This window comes from Erithacus rubecula (assembly GCF_903797595.1).
Source record: "Erithacus rubecula genome assembly, chromosome: 9".
Taxonomy (NCBI): Eukaryota; Metazoa; Chordata; class Aves; order Passeriformes; family Muscicapidae; genus Erithacus; species Erithacus rubecula.
The window spans coordinates 18,610,058-18,633,158 of NC_136660.1; the positions used below are offsets into that span (position 1 = coordinate 18,610,058).

At 40.8% G+C, this 23,101-nt stretch overlaps 1 protein-coding gene across 3 annotated transcripts in view; it reads right to left on the bottom strand.

The window, feature by feature from the left end:
• Nucleotides 1–723: 723 nt before the first annotated feature.
• Nucleotides 724–23,101, bottom strand: part of SLC16A12 (solute carrier family 16 member 12) — a 32,830-nt gene continuing 10,452 nt past the window's right edge. For 2 of the 3 annotated variants that reach the window (XM_079312876.1, XM_079312877.1), the window contains exons 2-7: nt 13,155–13,349; nt 11,358–11,461; nt 9,974–10,117; nt 7,011–7,602; nt 5,659–5,918; nt 724–4,535 (exon numbers count right to left, since the gene is read on the bottom strand). In XM_079312876.1, the coding sequence (XP_079169002.1) occupies nt 4,273–4,535; nt 5,659–5,918; nt 7,011–7,602; nt 9,974–10,117; nt 11,358–11,461; nt 13,155–13,261 (1,470 nt within the window). In that variant the 5' untranslated portion in view covers nt 13,262–13,349 and the 3' untranslated portion in view covers nt 724–4,272. Of the gene's footprint in view, nt 4,536–5,658; nt 5,919–7,010; nt 7,603–9,973; nt 10,118–11,357; nt 11,462–13,154; nt 13,350–18,090; nt 18,276–23,101 lie in introns of those variants that run through there. The other variant, XM_079312878.1, reaches the window with a different exon arrangement.

Consider the following 23,101-nt stretch of genomic DNA (forward strand, 5'->3'; position numbering starts at 1 on the left):
GTGCATTGGCCAGGATATTTCAAATTTGTAAACCAAAACCACTACAAGTCCACATGGAAAGTAGAGCACAACCAGAGCAGAGCTGGGTGAGCACCACAGAGCAGGGCAGTGGAACATAAGAGGAGTGTAGAAAAAAGGAGTGGGTGCCCACAGGGTCTACATAAATGGCAGAAAGGGCTGAAATGACAGAATGGGTTGAAAAGGTGATTGTCTTCAAATGTCCAACCAAAATTCAATATTATTTGCAATATCATGGCCTAACTCCGCAGTAGTGTACCTTTGTTTGATAGACCATAAGTGAAGAAACTGATTGTGAGATAGTGATGCAAAATGTGTATTTGTTGTGTCTCACCTCCTTTGTACTCCGGAGTACTACCTGGGGATGCTCTGTGAAAATGCAACATTCTGTATTTTGCCTGTCTTGTAAATGAAGATAAACGTTATTTCCCACAGGGTGGTGCTGCTGCGTTGCCTGGCATGCCCACATAGGGAGCAGGTTGAGCTCGAGCTTCGGGAGGCAGACAAAATTAAACACACGTTTTGGAGAGTCCAAATCCATTGAGCAAAACTAGAACTGCACAGAGGCTGAACACACATCACTGAAGCTGATGCTAGCAGTGTATGGGGAAAAGATGAGTGAAGATAACCCTTCAGAAAGTATCAATTTAAGACTCAAAAGCACCTTCAAAAATATATAGAAATTTTTACTGACATACACCAGAATAATCACTAAAAAGAAGGTACTATTTATTGAGGCAAACGCCACAAAGGACTTTGCTATGCTCACCGTGAAGTAGTGTTACAGTTTAAGTTAAACAAACTCTTCCTTCTCATGTACATTTGTCACATTTTAGAAAGAAAACAAGGCATTGTTGTGGCAATATAAAATACATTCACCATATAGTAACACACACTTTATCTTTCAGGAGATAAATATTATCCAATCTGACAGGAATGTATAAGGAATGCTTTTTCTGAAAAAGAGTCATTTTTCAACAGAAGGTACTTGACTTTTCCAATGTTATTTTCACACAACTTTCCAAGGCACTATTTATTAAATATTCCAGATTATCACTAGAATATAAATAATTTCAAAAGAATTATTATTTCCCCATTTCTAACCTCAGGGAATGGAGGCATATGGGATAACTTCAGCAGCTGTAAGCAGTTTCACTTACATTGAATTGCTATCCACTGCACAGAATAGAGCATAATCCCAGGTAGAATCCATTTGAGGTAGAATCTGTGCCAGACAGGTGATACCCCAAGTTAAGTCCCACCATGCTGTCCTGGGATGCCAGACAGGCTCAGCAGTGCAGTGCTCCAGCCAAGCTCATACACATCAATACATCAATGCCTGTGTCCATCAGGGCTAGTGGGAGTATAGAATTACAGGATCATTAAAGGTGGAAAACACCAAGCCCTCAAACATGCCGTGTTCCTCTGGCAAATTGTTCACAGCTAGCTTGGTTATCTTGGCTTATTCCTGTACTGAGCCATACCAGGAAATGCCCTCCAGGGAGGACAGCCTGAATATTATGATCTCTGAAAAAAAAATATTGCTGATACCATAAATCATCCTTTAAAACTATTGTAAGCCAGAGATTTCTATAATGCGTTGCCCGAAATACTTCACATGGCAGGATGAGGTGTCCTGTTCAGCCTGGGGTGTGGGGAGCAGGAGTTGGAAGTTTGGCATGATGCTTCACCAGCCTCTGTTGTATTCCCATTTCTTCCACTTGCAGGTCACTCCCTGCTATGCTTCCTTCCTGCTGTTCCTTAGTGAGGGATTCATGTAAAGGCTGCTATTTCCCGGTGTGTTTTATGCACAGAAGTCTTTATTCCAGTATATAAGCTTTTCTCCATTGACTTAAGTCAGAGCAGAAACAGTGTTAGAAAGCCCTGAAAGAATTTTACCATTTTCTACCAAAGATCCACAGATAAAATCAATTGAATGTTTGCTGCTAAATAAGATATTTCAAAGAAGTAGTACTGTTTAAAATACATAAAGGGAAAAGCCTATGAAAAAAATCTTGAAATAATATGTTAATAATATATTACACAGTATAATTTACCATGATAAAAATTCATATAACATTATTCCAACAGGCTTCTACAATAGGCAGTTCCGACATGAACAACAGGTGACGTGATGTGATGTGATGTGATGTAAACAAAGGAATTACATTTTTGTAAATTTATTTACAGTGGTAATTTATAACTTGCTCAAAGTAAATAATATTTTTTGTTGACCACACTATACTCTACTTTTTTAATATAATATTAAAATATTGAGTTAAGATCTAAAACATATTAATCGGTACTGATTAATAAAACAAGTTCTTTTTTTTTCAACTCCAATTTTTTTTCCTAACTCAGTAAGAAACACCCATGGATAATTTTTATCTTTTTTTATCAATATAGGTTAACAACTAAACTGGGGTCCAAGACTCAATTTTCATGCTGAGGTGAAGAAAAATTATGTAATTTGCTTTAAAAAGATTTTGCACTGCTCTCAATTATTCCACAATTATTCCATGCTGGCTCTGTCTACATTCCTGAAGCAGAACAATGAGAAACACTTCATTTAAACACAAGCAATTTTAATATGTTATATTTGAAATACACTTGGACAATATAACTACCTGATACACATGCTATTCATATATATGTGTGGGTGCATATATATAAACACATTACACTCCTATGACTGTACTCTTAGTCTGAATCAGGTTGTTGAACATTAGTCTATGTTGCTTTCACTTCCAAGGCACAGAGTGGAAAAGGACACACAAAATGAGCAGCCATTGAACATACAACAAAACTACTAGTTCAGTGTAAATGAAAATTATTTGGACTCTGATCAGTTTTTAATGAACAGAATATAGCTTGATACAGCATCAAAACACTGAAACTTATTGTGGAATGTTTTTGTATTGAGGAAGTTTTCCAGTGCTGACAATGTTTTCACTCTGGAAATGTAGAAAATCTGAGTATTTATTAGACCATCATATCAGTAAGTTACTCCACGAGCTGCACTCACTGCCTAGCTCCTATGAACCAGCCAACATGAGTATAGTCCTCACACAAATAGCAGGAAACTGCCAGCAAGTCACAGCTCTTGTGTTCTTGCCATCAACAAGAAAAAGTGACCTGATAGCTCTTCAGATGGTGCACATGAGCAATTGGCACCACCTGAAGATGCAGCTTCTGAAAAGAGGGTCTATAAAGAGACAGACTTGCCACTGTAATACACAGAAACAATCCTGCCAGCATCCTCTCCACTATCAGCCTGTGGGGTGGGCAATCTCTCAGCCGTCTGGTTGCATGGACTCCAAAGTTCTTTAATAGGTGTTGATTTTACAAGAGGAAGGGGCTCTATATTTGGAAACACAGGAGCCTCTCTGGTCTCTTGGGCTGCCTTTGGGCTTCTTCCAACTAATGCAGTTGAAACACACTGTCTATCAGCATGCCTGGTCCCATGGCACAAATTTACTCCTCTTCAGATAGCAGAGCCTTTCCAGGCATCACCACCACAGCACATTTTCCACCCTCCAAGACAAGGATTAGCTGAAAGATCATACCCAGAATGTCAATGCTTAGAAATTCAAATTTTAAAGGTATCCAGAAGAAAAAAGAAAAAAAAGTAAAATTTGCTGTAGAGCACATGATAAAGTAGGTCTAAAACCATATTTGAAATTAAATTGTAATGTATGCACAAAGTTCAGGCACATTGCAAAAATTAAAGCTGCTCCAGAGATACTTTCAGTATAAATCAGTTTCCTGCCAGATTTTCTTAAAACAAAAAAAAACAAAACAAAGCAAAAGCAAAACAAACATGACTTTGGCATTTGAAACACTCATTTGCAGAGTTTCATGCAGAACGATAAAAGTAGAGATTTTTTTGTGGTGTGATTAGTCCACTGAAATATATTAGACCACAAAAAAAGCTTCTGTTATTAATAATACTTTTAAATGTAAATATTATTGTTCAGTTTAGGTGACTGATACCTGTGGAGTCAACATTGCATTTCAAATAAATCTGTGAACACTTGTATCTACAAACTCTATTTTCTGTCTAGCTTTCTTCTATTACTGCATTAACTTGGTATTACTGTTGCTGTATTTGCTGTAGATTTAAGCTAACTAAAACATAACAGAAAAATCAAATTGAGAGATCTCTTGTTTCACAGGAGAAGTATCTTCAACAGTGGAACACCACAGAGCCACATCTGTCTCAGGCTGTGCCATACTGGATCTCAACAGCACTTGTCACCTGTTGCTGAAGCTATTTGTATCCACAGCCAAAAATTCAACATCCCTTTGGTCTAATTCTGCTGTCACAGAATAAGCTATTGCCCCATTTGTCCAGATGTGCTGTTTCAAGGCCGTGTTACCAGTGAGGGACCTCAAATGTGTTCTTTTGATTTTCTTTGCTAGTCTTGCAAAGCACAACAGTGCTGAACTAAATATCATAGAAAATCCACACAGGAGAAATGATGCAGTATAGCTGCCAGTTGTGTCCACAAGCCAACCTGTAGGGGAAAAAAAAAGATTTTTTAGAGGCCCACCAGTCTATTGTGAGCCAGGAGCCACAGGATAAACTTCTGGAGTTATCACATATAGATACAATCAAACAGTACAGGTTTGGTACATTGCTATACAAAAACAAACAGTACAGGTACATTGCTATACTTTTACATCCTAAGGCAGAGAGGGATTTATTCTCAGCAGGCAAATATTTTTATGGCCTTTTGTTTGGAGGTCAAATCCACCAGAAAAGCAGTCATCACCACACTACTAAATAAACATCTTCCAACTGCATGGATTTAACTGGCAGTCTTTAGAAGGCTTAGAGAGCTCTGAGATCTTCATGCAGAAACATTTATTAAGCTATGCCCAGGCTCATGCTTCAATTAATTTTATTTTGCAATAATTTTTGCTATAGAAAATTAAATTAAAAGTTACAGGAGCAGTGATTAATTGGGAATTGATGCAAACATCTGACAAAATATGCAAGATACATATATTTGGTTGTTTGAAAAAGATCTCAGACTTTCCACAATTTTAAGAACTGTGTCAAGTGCTTTCTATAGAATAAAAAGGATACAGCTCTCATCCTTACTTCACTGTAATGGTACAGATGGGCAAAATGATGGTTAGATATTAGAGGGATGAGCTTATGACCAAACAGGAGTGGAGCTGACTCACCCACCTGGTCAAAGCAATGTAAAAACTGAAAGATAAGTCTTCCACACAAAAAAAGCAAATGAAAAATCAAAAAACAAAAACATCTTAGAATAGAACTTTCTTTAGAGAGATTTAGATGTAGCAAAATAATGTAATTTCACAGTGAAATATTTTACATCTACTTGGAGAGTTTCTAAACTACATGAAGTGGTGATGTAGCAGGTTTTAGAAGCCCATTCCATACTGTTTTTTTTTAATTTCATCTCACTCTATATATAGAAATTATTTCACTGAGACCAGGGTGGGAGATCTAAAGACTTATGAAAGTCCAGGTGTATTATTCCTCTACCCAGAGGCCACCTCCACACTCACTGTGTGTTTGCTGTCCTTCCTCCCCTTTTACATCACACAAATGGGTAAATCTGAAGTACTGATAAGATTACAGGAAAATCATTTGGCAAAACTGACCTGCCACAGGTGGGCTCACTAGATATGGAATGGCATGAAGAAAATACACAACACCCAGTGCTGATGATAACAAAGAAGTTCCCACTACATCTGCTGTCATGACAGGGATCAGCGTTACATAGGCTCCATCAAAGTAGCCAAAGGTAAATGAGAAAGGCACAAGCAAGGGGAAGCTTTGGAGAACTGGCAGGAAAAGACAACAGAGGCCATCCATTCCCACAGCAAAGAGGTAGCAGAAGTACCGATGCTTCTTCAGACACCTGCAAAATTCAAAACAGAAAAGAAAAATATTATCACTGAAACCAGCATCTCAGCTTCTGTGTCCTGGCATGAAGTGCTTCAGTCTCTCTCTTTTATATAGCTCAGATTTAAGTCCATTTCCTTACACAGCCTTCAGATTAAATCACTCAGCAGATGAGTCCAGGTAGGGAAAGCTGCCCACCTACAGCTGCAAAAACATCTGGCCAGCAGCAGCCCATGCTGCCTGCAGTGTTCTTCAGGATGTTCCTAGTGGTGGAATGTTTCTTGCCAGGATTTTGCAGTCCCCTGAAGTTTCAATGTTTAAAGCAGTATTTCATTGGGCTTCACACCCCAGCTCAGCAAGGTGCTCCCAAGTATTGTGCATAAAATATTGCAGTACACCTCTCTTAGCTGTCAACTTTCCAGTCAGCCCTTAAATGAGAGTGAGTGTGAGATGGCAATTCCCTTCCTTCCTGCTCCACAAAAACAATAATTGATTTTTCCCACAAATAAATGCAAAGAATGATTTCTTTAGAATGAAAATCCTGGTTAGTTTGGCTAGTATCTACTAATGTTACAGATGCTGTACATTGACTTGATGTGAGCTGAATTCATGAAGCATTAGAGAGTTCTTATATACTGAAAAATGCATAACAATTTTCAGTATATAATAATTTTCAGTCCTTCCTAGTATGTGCCTAACAGTACTGGGCCAGACCCTGTACCCTCTTCCATAACTTCTGTGCCTCCCCAGCAGAGATGGAAAGGCAAAGGAAGCAGGGTGAAATCCCCTAGGAAATAGATACAGAGAATCACACTCAACATACCTCAGGAAAGGGGTTACATTTCCACTATCAAACATACAAACCTATTGTTTTTATTTCAGGAAAAAAAAAAAAAGATACTAAACCAGCAGAATTGAACAAACTCAGAAGAGACAAAAAGATTAAGTAGCAAGTATTTCTGAAAGTTAGACTGTGTTGTTGGGGTTTTTTTAAGTTACATGTGCTACAGAAAGAGTCCATAATATTAACTTTTATGTGCATGATACCTTGCTTGCATCAAGCCTCCCACTAGCTAAAGTTTACACTTGATCAGCCAGAAGCCCTTACCTTCTGTCTGTGAGCCATCCAAAGGTGATATTACCAATGATGTCTATGACACCAAGTATGGACATGAGGAAGGCAGCCTGGTGATGACTCACTCCAACACTCAAAGCATAAGGCACTAGGTAGACAAAAAGAGGGCTGCAGCCATATGCCATAAACAAAATTGACACTGCCAGCACCATGAAGCCTGGCATCAGCAAAAAGTCATATTCCTTCCATGAGCAGTAGCATAAGCATTCATGAGGCCACAATTTGATTAAAGGTGAACAGATGGACATTCGCTTTAAGTCTTGTTTCTCTGTTTCAGGCACATAATTCTGTTCAAGAAACTCAGGAGCAGTTCTACAGTCCTCCTTAAGAGAAATAGGTCGCATCAAGGCACCACAGACACAGAGGTTTAAAACAAAACCTCCCAGGATGAGCAAAGCTCCTCGCCAGGAAAACTGCTCAATTAAGAGCTGGACCACAGGGGCCAGGATGAAGGTACCAATTCCACTTCCTGACATGGCTATTCCATAGGCCAGTGCTTTCCTTTTGTTGAAGTATTTGCCCACCATCGCAATGGCTGGAGAATAACAAAGTGCAAACCCAAGTCCTAGAAGAGAAAGCAAAATGTGCATGGCTTAATACTAAGCATGACATGTGGAACATATTAAATCAAAACACATAATGCATTTTCATTAGTACAAATGGATAGAAACCTTTTTCTGATTCTGTATCATGCAGCCCAGTCTGAGTGTGATGAGAAGCTAGGGATGACATGTTTCTTCCACTGGCAGGGTCACTGACTTGACAAACCTAACTGATGACGACTAATCCACAATAATTAGAGTCAGACAGAAGTGATGGGGTTCACTTCATAACAAGAACAAGGATGATTACTAAACATGAGAGAACTGGTGTGCCAGCCTCTCCTGCATGCAAGATGAGATCTTGCTCCAGGGTCTGCACCAATGCTGGCACTGGACATGCTGTCCTGATGAGGCATCACTTTGTGCTTTGGTCTGTTCCAACCCTGAAGATTAATTTTCAGGTCTCTGAAGCACAGTACAAAGAGTCTGTCTCTGTTACTAATATATTACAAAAAAACCTCTCTTGGTCTGCTAAACAAACTCTTTACAACAGCTGCTTGGAGTCCTGACCATTTAAAATCCCCACCTACAAGTAAAGAGGGGAGGAAAGCCTCAGAAAGCCACATCCAGTTGAGTAAACAAACAAGATTCATCTCTTGGATGGAGAAAAAGATTGTGGTCTCTGCTGCAGAATCAGAGAGCGGGTTTTAATCATCAAGTGGTTGCCCTAACACTAATATATATATATGTCTGAATCAGTAATAGAAATGAGTTCCTGACTAGGATTCTGGACCACGTCCTATACTGAGGGTAAAACAGTCCCCAGTGCCTTTGGCAGAACTTGCTGCTAGAGGATAAAACAGTCCCCAGTGCCATAACCGGCTTGCCACATCCTCCTCAAAGGCCACACTGTGTGGGGAAGGCACTAAACCTGCCAGGATGGAATGAGAGGATTAGAGGGACTCTGAGCAGTGGGTGCCCAGTCTGGCATGCCTCAAGAGGCAAGGGGAGAAACAGGGCACAGAGCTGGGGTTGGGCCTGTACAGGCAGCAGAGTCAGAGGAGCAGCCCTGAGTTGGACATCATCACTTGAGAGCTATGAAAACAATACTCTTTTAGGCAGACACACCATTTTTTTTTTTTTTAGTGAGTTGGCAGGGAGACATCAGTCTCAAACAAACCCACCAATGTAAAAAGTGGAAAGTTTAGGGCTTAAAACATTTTCATACCTCCTAGAAGAAACTCTGCTACTTATTGACACTCCCCAATCTCACCTCTGCTTCACTCTTTGGTTTCCAGTCCTGCTGCTTTTATGGATTTAGACATTCACTTGTTGTGGTCCCATCTGCTCTCTGGGTTAGGGGTACCACACCCAGCCTTTACCAACAGCTCACCTCTCTGCTAATCAGTCCCCACAAACTAAAAGTTCACTGCTTCTAGTGAACTTGGCTCTTTACTACTCCATGTACAAACTGTAACTGCCTTTCCACCTCGGTATTCACAGCAGCTCCCATTAAGGAAGCCTCAGAGGTATTAGTGTGGTATGTAGTACAGTCCCTTGAGTTACAAGAAGCCTTTTAATTTGTTATGAACACATTTGTCAAAGATTAATGTTGTAATACAGGAGCAACATGCGCTAAAATAAGGATATTTTTTTTCAACAAATAAGCTGTTGGCAGCCTGTGAACTGCAGTAATTCCACCAACTCGTTACTAAACTCCAGGGAACCAAGTACAAGGTCTTATATCACCGTGGCTACCAGGTCAGTATTAATGAGGAAGGAATGTCAGTGTGACCATGGGCCCCTCTCAAGTTCCTCTGTGCACAACAAACACAGGCAGATAGGATAGAGCAAAGATTTGTTTCCACCATACCTGAGCACAAATAGAAGAGCTGCTACACTACTAACCAGCAATTTTTTTGCTTTTCAACTGCATTGTAAGGCAGACAAAAGTAAGGCATACAGCTGAGGTGCTTGGCATCCACCAGGAGCTCCTTTGTTTTGATTTAAACTTTTTTCCAAATATGCAAGTATATCAGGACAGTCTAGAATTTCTGCTATAACAAACTCCCCCCAAATACCAGAAAAAACAGGGAAACCTTTTCATGTATATCAACTGAAACAGCAGTCCTTCCTGACCTTTCATAATTTCAGAACTTTATTGACAGCCCTCTTTCTAATAGAAGGTAAGTGTTGCTTTTGCAGGGTGCTGCATTTGTGACATGAGATCAGTGCTGAAGATCTGGCTGGGGCAGCCTCTCTTTTACAATGATGGGAGCAGGTCTGAGCATCCCTATTTGACTAGTGCAGTGTCAATATAACATGGAGAAGAGATCACCCATCATTTTTAGCATTCCTGTCTTGTGTTCTGGCAGCAACAAGAATGCATCCTACCTGTGAGGACTCCTAATGACAAGTAGAGATGTTCCAGACTGGCGGCGAATGAGCTCAGAATTAGTCCAGTAGATGCAAGCAGCCCTCCTAGCATGATACCGACTTGGCAGGATACATGATTACTGATTAAACTCCCAAGGGGGGCTTCAAAGAAACAAATAAAGCCAATAGTTAATGGCAGATCCTCACACACAGTTCACTGCTATAAATGAAAAGGAAGCAGTAGGAAGCATAAGAAAATGGTAATTGCAGCTACAGTGGACTTCCAACACAGCCCTGTTGCAATGGCATGAGCACCAAATAAAAAGAAAAAAACTTCTAAAAGTTATTTTCTGAAAGTCGGGATAAAGCTGAAACTTAGAGTAGTTTCCTCAGCAGCCATTTCTTTACATCAAAGTCATTATGGAACACAGCTAATCTGCTGTGTCAAGGAGTCAAAACAGGCCACAGCAACAGCCCACACTGTTCACTACTACTAACAACACACAGACATTTCCCCACTTGGAATTTGCACTTCAACCCTCAATAACTCCAGTTGTAACTTCCTCACAACTCCCTGGCTTTGTGGGCTCTGGGTTAGACTCAAACAGAGGTCTCACATCTTTTGGACAATTTCCAGGGCTGCTACCCCTCTCCTGCACTTCTCCAACATTGATCTCCCAGGTCACCCTGATTCTACCATGGGGTATCATCAACAGCCCTCTCCCCCTCTACTACCTGCAATGCCAGGGCAAGGTTACTCTTACTTCCCTCTTTTCCCCAAGATATAACCTGGCTGTCACAGGTGAGTTGTTGCATCTCATTCCAGCTGTGTCTCTCTGCCTTTCTAGCATTCTTATGGATTAATCTCTTCTACAGGACTACAGCAAGGATTTACACCAAGCCATACAACTTTAAAGCAAACCCATGAGAAATTCAGTACAACTGCTGTGTTGATGCACATGATTTTTAATGATATCAAATTTTCTTTTAAGAGAGAAGAGTAATTGTGAATATGTGCTTTTGATAAAAGAAGGATGGTTGTGACTTGATCTGGAGACAAGATGTACATCCTGTGCTACATCTCAAATACGACTTCAATCAGAAGGCAGAAGATACAATTATTCAATTAATAGTTCTCAAACATGGAGTGTCCCAATAGACCTCAACAAAAGTACATGTCTAAAAAATTAGATCATTTCACAAAACAAAGTTCTGCTTCTTTTCTTTAGTATGAAGACACTCCCTTGCACAACTGTGTTGGGGCAAGCAGCTTGGATGTACCCTACTCCAGAGATCCCACAGTATCACTCTTTCCCAGCTGACTCCTCCACCTTGTGAGCATGCTAAAACCAGATGGAGCTGATGCAAAAGCAGCCACTGCTCTGAAAAGGATAATACACACCACAAAGCATCGTAGCACAGTCGACAATGGAGTGGATCCAAGCAGTTCTGGCATAATCTTGCCCAAAGTATGCCTGGAACTCCACAAAGAAAATGGAGATGCATCTAGGACAGAACACATGAACATCCATCTGTTAAACATGGAATATTTGCCTCATAGAAAACGTTGATCCCACTCTTCAGGTATAAAAAGTACTCACTTGAAGGCCCTTCCCCACTCCCAGGAAAATCAAAATTGTAGTCATGAACATTATAATATCCTGTGTTTCTTGCTGGGGAATCTGCTGCTAGAGTTACTAACTCATAGTATTTTTAACTAAAAGGAAATTGAAAAGCTAATTCTCACCAGCAACTTATAGCCTATATGAAAATGTTGCTTCCCTGGCACACAAAGCCCTGGCTTCACAGCTCTTCACTGACCTTGTTGCTCACTATTCCACACCCACACAAACTGTGAGGGTAGGGTCAATATAATGCCTACAGAGCAAACACCACCTGCAGCTGTGTGCTCATGGATGGACAAGTGCAAAATAACTCTCAGAGAATCAAAACACAGCAGGAGCCTGTGGAACTTTCAGCAGTTTAATAAAATGATTCCAGGAGAGGTTACTTAGCTCAATTTAACAAGAGTTGCTGTTCAACATGTCCCTGCAGTGGAACAGATTAAAAGGCTGCATAATTTCATTCTCTTTTCTGGATCAACAGGAGCTGCCTTTTACCTCTCTTTTTTTCCCATATCAGTGAATGACCACTTTCTTTAGCTATTTTTCTTGCACATACTTCACCCTTCTACATAGCCTAATGTTTGCCAGCCATTAGATGACTTCCTGGATGTAACACACTGAACATAAAACCAAGGAATTAAATCCACTAGGGATTATCTGCTGATATTATGGAATTGGTACATTTGTAAGCATTAACTAACACTGTATAAGTGTTTCTATCCCCTTCTGTGCTAGTGACTCTGAGACCCTAGATCCCTAAAGACTTAAGACCCCTAAAATCTGGGAGCTTTATTTTAAAGGAAATAAGAATTTTATGTAGGAAACACTGTATTTACATTATACTGACTGTCCAACAAGACATTCTTTCAGTCTTCCTCACCAGGGTGCTTATCACTCTGCTTAATATAGCTAAATTGTCTATGTTCACACACTCCAGGCTCTTCTATCTCCAGTCGACATCAAAGTCACTGTGAAAGCAATCTAATCCCAGATTGCATTATGTTTATGCAAGGCAGCAGTCTAGTCCTGTTCTATTTTCGAGAAAATATTTTCTGCATATTTTGGATACCAGAAGGGTGTAGAGAGGGATCTCTTTAGGGCCTGGACCTTCTCAGGCAGGGCAGTACCTGAAATGCTTGCTGTAAGAGAAGGGGGCATTTACATGCTTTACACATTGACCCAGGAGTCATGCAAATTTGCTGGGACTGGTAAAAATGAGCAGGGCTGTGGGGTCAGAGGGGCACAGTGACCCCAGAGAGACCCCACACGATTCCTCCCTCCCCAGCCTGAAATAGCGCTACCTGCCCCTGCCTTGGCTCTGTAAGGAATCAAGGAGCGGGTGCTGAAAGCTGGGGCAGCTGTCAGAGGAGGCGAGACTGAAGCCAGAGGACTCATAATCCCTTAGGATCTCAGGAACCCTTGGGAAATGTAGCAGGAGAGAGTCTGTAATAACCAGAATAACGCTGTCCGCTGCACAACATCAGGGAGATCCCAAACCCTCTTCCTGAGGAGGAAAACCCCCAAACCAAACCCACGCTGCAAAGAGGCCATCACGACAAGCAGCGTGCCTTTACCTGGTCACGGCCCGGGTGCAGATAGTGACAAGGAAGCAGCCAGCGACGATCATCCATCCCCAGCCGCCGTCGGGCGGGCCGCGCCGGGCCCGGCGGGACGAGGCCATGGCCGCTCCGGCCTCAGCGGCGGCGCCCGGCTCCCGCCCTCAGGGCCGCTGCGGGCCGGGCCTGCTGGGCACACGGGTCTGCGGCCATCTGCGGAGAGAACGCGGCGCCGCGGGTCAGCACACCTGGACACTGTGACCCCTCCCCAAAAAATTAATAAATTCGATTTTAGTTACCTTGCTGAAAACAATTAAAAGTTAGAAGGGAGTAGTTATCTGTCCCAGACTCACCTGTCCCATTCTCACCTGTCCCATTCTCGGGGCTGCGGTGAGCCCGCATCCTGCCCGGCGGGAAAGGAGCGCTCGCTTTCAGGCCGTGTGTGTGAAAATCTGATGGAACCGAGAGGGCCATCGCAATCTGAGCCTGTGCCTGGTATCATGCTTCTCATGATAATTTGGGTGATTTGAATCCTAGCACACAATACCCTCTTCCCCCGTACGTGTCACTGCATACATGTGCAAGGCGTTTTTCTGCTGCCAGTCACTGCGTCACTTCAGCAGCCTCCCCCACTCCTGCCTGTCCCTGGCCTGAACTGTATTTTTAATTTGAATCTCTGCTCAAACTAGCTATTCTTCCTTGTACACAATTTAGAGCAAAAGTTTTGTTTGAGAGAACACAGTTTTCACCTTTGTACGAGAAGGGAATATTTACTCCAGAACCAGAGCAGATCTGGTGATAAAATGACCTCTTTATTCTCACGAGCTAAACCCCAGATGAAAGCTGTAATCAGCAGGAACAGGAACTTAATCTTGTGAGAATGGACAGTTCACAGAAGGTTAGAGCTAGCCTGTCCCCCTCTCCTAACCACTTAAATCAAAACTGTGTCTGCATCCAGACTATAAAATGGTCTCTAAATGCACAGTGGGTGCATTTAGACCAAACACCCAGTGGACCCTAGGTGAGTTATTGAGTCATGTGCTTTGCTGATGGGACCCACAGCCCTTGGTCCTTTCTGCACCAGTGACTGAATGGCAGGGCTCCATCGAGGGACCTGAAGTGCCCCAATTTTCTCAGTGCAAGAACACACAGTGCTGGGTTTCTCTCCATGTTTCTGCCACCACCAGCAAGCCCTTAGTCTCTGGATGGATCAAATATTTATAAGACATAAGCAGAATATAAGACTGTCTTTCAGTTTTGCTTGAAGAGAAAGCTCAAATAGTTTTTATACTAGCAAGCTACAACAGATGCCAATATGCAAGATTTCCACTGACAAGAACCACAGGCTTCCCAGGAAGGGTTACCTCTTAGGGCAGGTCAGGGGGCTACAGAGCACTTAATTCAAGAAAATAGCTACATGGCTAACAGTGTGTATCCTTGGTCCTTGAAGCTGCTCAGACAGGTGATGCTCAAGGCTTGACTCTGCAAAGCAAAGCCCAGAGCTCCCTGACCCAAAACAAGACACTCTAGAACTAGCTTAAACACCACCATATCTGAACCTTTGAGAAGTGTTCATCAGGGATCTCCTTGAGATATCCAGAGTTGTAGCTTAAAACCAAAATCAGAATTATTCTGAGAAAACATATACACACTGCCAAACTGCCAAACTCAAAGGTGAGCAAAATAGGAGAAAACAAGAATAACAAACAAAAAGCACATCATATTGAAAGCTTAGTTGAATTCCTACTAGGCTGTAAGTAATATCCTGTAACAATACTGTACAAGAGGATCAACAGACTCTTTTTGAAAACAAAACTTTTTGTAGTGTTCTGACTCAAAAGGATAATGTAATCCTAATCTATCTGATTGGCTTTCAAATCCAAAGAATTGCAGCTGATCGTACAGGGTATGATCAAGCCCTATGTGCAAGCACACATGATTTAAGCCATAAATGAAACACAAAATTCCTGGTGCAGCTTTCAAAGATGGGGTGTATTGGGTTTGCATGGTCTGGGTTCTGGCAGTGGGAAGCCTACAGGGATGGCTTCTGTGAGAAGCTGCTAGAAGCTTCCTTCACATCCAGCAGAGCCAAAGTGCAAAAGCCAGGGGCTGTGTTTTCATATAAGGCATTATCTGGAAGTGAACACCATTCATAACCTTGCAACAAAACGTGTGCTTGTCAACATTTTGGAACAGTGAGTTATGCTGGCCATGTTTGAAACAATATCCTTGAAAAACATCAGTGAATAAAAATATCCACAAAAGGTGCCAAAACAATATTATACTGCCATCCAGTTACACAAGCTAAACTAGCAAACATTAAACTAGCAAACAGATTGAATATCTGTCCCAGGTCTTTCCTTGTATTCCTTAAATAACATGTATTTTTTCTTCTGCACTAATCAGTGTGTATCACACATTTTACTTTAGGCCAAAACTGTTGTATCATACTTGGAAATAAAAACTACCGTCCTATTTTCTCTCTTAATGTAATAAACTCTACTAATATTTATTTATAATTAAATATCTGTAAAAATCTTTCTAATAATTCGGAATCCTATGAAATTCCCACTACAATCATTAGAACAGGTACTAATGCTGTTTTATGATCTTTTCTTCCATTGTCACAAACATCTGTTTGATCACAAGTTAAATTGTATTATAAGGCCTTTGCAAGGATATTTTGTATTTTTATGGAGTCTAGCACAATAGTGGTTTTCACTGCACCACACAGTACTATTGCAATATAACCCACACTAATGAAATAGAAGAGAGTTCAGTCATTATAACAACTCTAATGACCTGATTTGCTTCTCACTTCTGTGGCTCTTTGGAGAGACACATAGTACTCTGCTCTGCCTGGTTATGGAAACCATTCCCTCTTTTATGAAGAATATGTCACATCTCAGATGGGACACATGACATGGCTAGAGTTTGGATTACCTATCAATAGCCACAGCTGCTCACAAAGATCAAACAATAATTCATGGTCAGGGTTACTAGAGCAATAAAACAAGCAAAAAAAAAAAAAATCCAACCTGGTATCTCATGGACAGAGGTGAGTTTAAAGGGTCCCAGCTGGATGCAGCCTTTGCAAATTCATTTCTACAGCTGATTAGAAAAATCCCACAAAACAAATTAAACCCAAAAGAGTTTATGGTTTCAAACCTCATCTTCAAGGTAATTCAATTACCAGAACTTACATACATAAAAAAATCAGTGAAAGCTCCAGAAAGGAGATCAGGAAAGTTTGCCTCTTCTGTCACAACCTTTTAATACACAGCAAAAAATGCCAGTGCAGCTGACAGAGCTCTCTGAGAAGCTTCTGCAGGTGCCCATGTGACCAGCAGGACATCACTGGCTCTTCACAAGTCTCTCCACTATACCCAAACTTCTGACACAAACACAAATTGAGGGGAAAAGAGACAACAGATTGGCTAATGCAGTAAAAGAAGAAAGCATGTTAGTGGGCAAGTATGGCATTATTCACAAAAGCTGAGCAAGGCTGGAAATCCCTGCAGTCAAAATTAGAGGATACCAGGCACACCATGGACTCATCACTTGGCATACACCTTGTGCATTTGCCTTCCAGCACATGCTACTAATTTGTAAGCTGACCGTATTTCTCATGTGTAGATTCCATCCAGGCGACAGTTTTGCAGGGTTTATGTTACATTTTGAGTAAGTGGATGTGAACTAATGATTGATTCTTGACTTTGAGCTGTTAAGGTCAATTGTAGCTTCAATGAAAGTATAATTTCAGGTAGCAACTGCCTTGTGAAATATGTGTAAACATTGGATCAAGTTATCTGATGGCTAAGGCAGCAGTTACATGCATCATCAAGCAATACAACTTGATTTAAACCACCACCACATCCCAGTCTACTTAGATGGAAAACAAAATTCAAGAATTTTGTGAGGGTCTGCATCTAATCTAGCCACCAAAAAAAAATAAAAAAAAGCTCTACCATCAAATTATCCTGCCAAATTCACTTGAACAAGCAGTGCCAGTACCAGTGCTTTGTACCATGTGGCCACCTCATTTTGCATCTAGCACTAAGGGCCTCGGGGTAGATTTATTGCATTATTGCAAGTTCAATAAGTTATGTTCAAATGTTTAGATGACTGAATAGCCCATAAGAACCCATGAATTAACAGGGCATTCATAAAGTGCAAGTTATTTAGCTCAAGAGTTTCCTGGCAATCACAAGTGATATAGTTAGGTGGAGTTTGCACAAGCACATGATCCATCACAGAGGGATCCTGAGCTTTGAGACACACCACTGCAGCACATTGCAAGCCTTGGCAAGGAGAGTCTTGGCTTCTTATTTGGGGTCTGAGCAGTATCTTTCATTGCCCCTTCCACAGGAATGAAGGGTTCTTTTTTGTTTGGTTGGGTTTTTTTTTAAAGTTCTGATTATTTAGGGGAGAGGGGGAATTTCCATGACTGCCAGACAGGATAACAGTAACCTTTCAATAAGCAGAAATATTCACAAAAATTTTCAGAGGAGTCAACAATCTCCACACACAGAGCCCTGATTAATTTTAATGCACAAACAGTAGTAGCTGGGTGGCATGGCCTCAGCCTAGATCTCTGGCCCAACTTCTCAAGCAAGTTTCAGATCAGGGTTGAGACCCTAGTTGGCATTTTTAGCTGTACATTAACGTACTTGGGAAGAATTTGATGACATATCAGGCTAAGTAAACATAGATCAGCTATTTAGTTACATGGTTACTTGCTGTTATTTTCCCATAACCCTGCCAGCAAACATTTAATGAGGTTACAAGCATGTGAAAACAGCCGTATTATAAAAAATGCCTGGCCAACAGGAAAAGGCCACCCAGCCTCCCTATAGCAGCTTACTGCAAACCTCATCTCCTTTACTCCCCACTTGCTCCAAGGAGTGCTGTGCCTTTCACAGCCACGGAAATGATAGCAAAGTTAAATAATTACCTTTCTTGTTGCTGCACATGTCTAAAAGCATTTATTTTGTCAACTGACAATTTCATTCAGAGGTTTGGAAGCTTCATTTGCTTACACCCCAATGCTGATTTCTAAATATCTGTATGGTGGATAGTACAAAATGTGGACTCTGCAAATGAAGTCAAACAGCAAGAAAGCACATTTTATCTGAGCAATCATGTTCCCCTTCCCAAATGGCAGTTTGCTATCACATTGCATATTTTTCTTAACCTTTCTGGCATAGGATAAGACTCCTTTTGCAGATTTGCTCCACTGTAAAGCCTGGCAGCTGTGGCTGCTATTATAACCTATCTCAGATGTACATGAAAGTTTATTCTACGTGAGACAGCTAAAGGAAAGCAGGGTTAAAATACACTTTCACAAAACAGTTGTCTACTTTGCTAGATAATTTTCACCCAAGCATTAAGTTAATGTGCTTTGCTGTGAGTTCAAAGAAAATGCAAGTGGGGTAAAGATGGTACAAATTCTGCTGATCTCTTAGAAAGCCTTAGTTACCCAATGTGCCCTGGCAACTCACTAAACAGTGACTCTGTTCCCCAAGTTAAAACAGGCAGGATAAATACCCTAGCAGTTACTTCAGCAGCTGTTTTGGAGAAGTCTAGAAAGAAAACAAGTTCCCCTGAGAACATATGCCTCACTCAGCAAGCAGAAAGGAGTGGGTGAGGTTACAAAAAAGGCACTGCCACAACCTTGCACCTCATCACAAGGTCCTTTCTGCCATGAAAAGGAGCACAAAAATCCATGGCAGCTTAGCAACCAGGCAGCACAGCGACAGGAGCCACTGACCTTTTAAACAGCTCACAGCCAGCAAAGCGCTCGCTGCTCCCTCTGCCCACCCCTCCTGCCACCCAAAGGCTTCCTTCTTTAGAGAAATTCGGTCAATAATGATAGCACAGCAGTGCCAAGATGCAAAGCACTTGTATGACAAAGGACAGAGGAACAGCTGGTACAGTCACACTGGCCTGCCTGGGGAGAAGGGGTGGTGTTTCCCCCCACCTTGTTCACCTGCTCCATTTACAGTGTTGGTGTACCTGGCAACTCCCTCATCTCACAAAATACACCTCCAGTGCCTGGCAGTTTGAGTGCTTTGTGAGAATGTTCCATTTGCAGAGGGGTGCAGCTCCAGCCAGAGGAACAGGCATTAGGTGAGGTTTGTATCACAGCAGGAACACACAGACCCCAGACCATAGTGGGGGTCCCACTCCACTACTTTCTTATTCTTCACCCTATGCTGATTACACAAAATCAAAATGGCTCTGTGTGTTTAATGCCTTTGCAATTTCTTTTGGAACTGCATGGAGGGTTTCTATGCAATTTATCCCAATGGAGCTGGCCCAAATATGTATTAGCAGCATAAATAAGCACAGAATCCAACACTTACTTTTACCTGTTCCATAATGCAGAGATGTAGTCAGAAGAATGAGAAAGAGACTTATATAAAATTTTCTTTCTGCATCAGTGTGAGATACTTCAAAATAATTGAACTGTATGTGCCACTTGCTGCCTTTACCATGAAGATGGAGTGGGAGAGGCCTGAGAAACTTGTGACAGTCTCTGTGCCCAGAATGCCAGGACACACTTCAAGAACAGGTTCATTCACACCAATGAATTTAAACTGCACTTTTCTGGTGAACAACACACACAGCTTTCAAAGTCACTTTAAGAACATTCGTGCAGACGAATTTTATGAAGAACAAGTATAAAGCAGTTTAAGCACAGCTAGAGAAGATTCATTAATGCATGAAAGGTAACAGAATTGCATAAATTTACTACATTTAACCTCTGCATCTAGCTCTAGGGCAGTTGAATATCTTCTTGTATTTACTGAATTCACAGCTCTAGGACAGATATTCTATCTTTCTTGTTCTTCAGATTGCACCAAATATTATTTCTAGGCACTTGCTACATTCATGTTCACCTCTTGTTTTAATACTCTCTTGCTTTCTATTCCTTTTGACTGCTGGATCTTTAATGAAACAAAAAATAAACAAACTGAAGAACTATGAATAAAAGAGAAAGCAAAAATGGCATAGTACGACTATCAAAGACAGAAGAGAAAGAGAGAAGAAGGAAAAAGCTAGCTAAAAAAAAATATTTATGTTCTGTGGGACAGTGGAGCATAAGATTAACTATTTTGCAGGTTTTGAAAGAGTTCATTTCTTTCACCTGTCTTGAAGGGTCAAGGATGGCCACATCTGACCACTGACCAGCGTCCTTCCCAGAAGTTTGCTAGCTACCTTAACTTACACAATACAGCAAGAGATTTAAATGGATTTAAATGGGACATGGTATTTTATATGAGCACAGGAGATGCAGACCTTTATTGACTGGTTTGTTAGGAGAAAAGGAGGTACTTTTTTTAGGTTTTTTCCTGTTAGGAAACAAACAAGACACTTTTTTGGCTTCTTTTTCTTCCCCTTATTCCCACACTAGCAATTGCATACCATAGTAGGCACTAAAGCCAGCATTCTGGAAGGCAGTTAAATCCTAAATTGTTCTTAAATACATGGAAAATAAAGACTTCAATACTGCACAGCTCTTGGGATGCAAACACTATTTCTAATCTAATCTATTTTTTCCAGTCAACAGCTGCCCCATTCTGCAACCTGAGTTAGCTATTTAACTCAAAAAGAACAGCTTGTTTTGATTTCAGCAGTCTATTTATCAAGAATTATATGATTATGACTTTGACTTGTTTAAAAACAACCCAAGAGGTTCTTTGCAGCCCTATGTACCTAAATGAAAATAATCCATTGAGCATCTTAAGGCTGTCACTCTATAAAATTGTCAGCTTTTTTTTTATGTTTAAATATGTGTCTGTCCAGTCTCTAGGCAAAAACAAAGCTAATGTTTTTCTGAAAAGAATGGCTGATGAATCCGTGGAAATATTCCTGGTGTGAGCAAGTAATCTTGCAGATTATGCACAACTTTACAAGCGGGGTACACATTCAGCCTCTCAGCTCTCCATAAAAACAGTATCTCTCCAGCACTGTTTAAAATAGTTAAAAAAAGAATTGCTTACCTGAAAGTTCATTTAGGGAATTGTACAAGAATCGAAGTGAGCAAACAAATATCTAAAAAATTCCCAAAACAAAACCAAAATCCAACCTGACTTTTAATTGTTGCCATAATAACACTAGTGCCTCATATTTTTCCAGTTTTTTATCCATGATATTCCTGAATAAATCTGGATGTTTTATTTTGAAAGTATGGAACCACTTTTATACATTTAAGAAGGGATTTCCCTATAATAAAATAAAAGCAACATTAATAATCTATTTGTATTGCAGTAGTACTTTGGAGTTTCTAATCAGTGTCACAGGGCTGAGAATCATATAAACATCTTATAAAGCTTGCCCTCCATCCAAAATATATCCAGATAGAGGAGATGAAATGTGCAACAGCCCAGCTTATTAACTGCTATCACTATGCTGATGAGCAAATGTTCTTTGTTTGCTCCAGCTAATGAGGGAGGGGGTTGCTGGAGACAGACTGGAGCAGTGTGGAAAGCAGAGGGATGCTAAGCAGCTGGCAGAGAATGAGGTGCCAGAGAGGGGTACAAGTGAGTGGGGTGACTCAAAAGAGTTTAGAAGACTCTCTTTTTACCCAAAAGTAAAAATATTCAAAGCTGAAACATGAAAAGATGGCAGTAGGAAGAGCAGCACAATGTTCATTAGCTGCTCCCCTGCCAAGCAGCCACTAGGAGAGGAAGGGCCATGCTTGCCTCACAGCAATCACTTTGCCACACTGGCACCTTAATTGATCAAAGCTGCCAGAAATTGGTAAATCAAATGGTGCAGCTGGAGCCACAGCAGGAGTAGTCAGTGTTGGTAGTGAGAAATGCAATGTGAGCATCCCTTGTCTCCTAAAACCACTGTGTGGGACTTACAGAAAACCAACAGCCTGACAGAAGGGGTCTACAGAAAAAGGTTAAACAAATGATAGTGGAACCTCTTGACTCTTTTACCTGGCTTCTGGCTAGGTTAGTCCTTAAATAATGCAGTTTAACTACAGAGGGTAAAAAACAGGAAGGAATATTTTGTATGAAAACACCTTTGCAGAGAAAGCTTGACTTTAGCTTAACTCCACCTGAAAATGTGTTTTTCTGATATACACTCTTAAGGGCTTTTAAACAGTCATGCTTCTCACCATTTCATTTCTCACTATGATTAAAAGGACAGAAAGACAGATAATTTTCCTCAAGTTCATGGTTGCTACTAAAATCTGAGCTGAAATTGTCAGTGAGCACACCCTTAGCAAGTCTGTGGCTACACCTGTTGTATTTACTATGTCAACATACAGATATGTCAGAAATCTCTGGTATTTGCTATTTTTCTAATATCTCTCAATTTTTCAATATTTCTACATTTTCCTAATGTAGAAACAGGTAGTGGGAAGACAGTGGTTTTTGGAAGAGTTTTTTAATTTACTTAGAATTACATTACATTCATCTGTTAATTTTGAGTTTTATAATATATCATTAATGATATAATTATTTCTTCAAACACTTCTCATTTACTGTTAAGCTAAGGACCTGTGCACTTCTCTGGATCAGGCATTAGTGTCCTCTTATTTCCTTAAAGTCTCTAAGAAATGAGTGCTGATGAACACCAACTCCAGCAAATGTCCTCAGTGGGGAGTCCTAGCCTGGGGAAGCACTGACAACCCTCTGCAGTGTCCTGGCAGAGGTGACACCCAGCCCAAACTCCTGCCCAGCAGAGGAGATCAGGAAAGCAGGAAGCAAGTTTCAGTGATATGCTTAGAGAACTTGTACCTATACTTGGAGCTCTTTCACAGTTATCACCTTTTCAGCCTTTCTGTTTATGGAAAAACCTTGTTCAAGCTGTGCAAAACTAATTTGGTTTATAATGTCCTTGATGTGCCATGCTGGGTTTCAGTGAGATGCACTTACACACAGACACATTTTCCCCATGTCCTTGAAGAGTTCAGAGCCCAAGTGGAATTGTTGAGTTTTTAACAA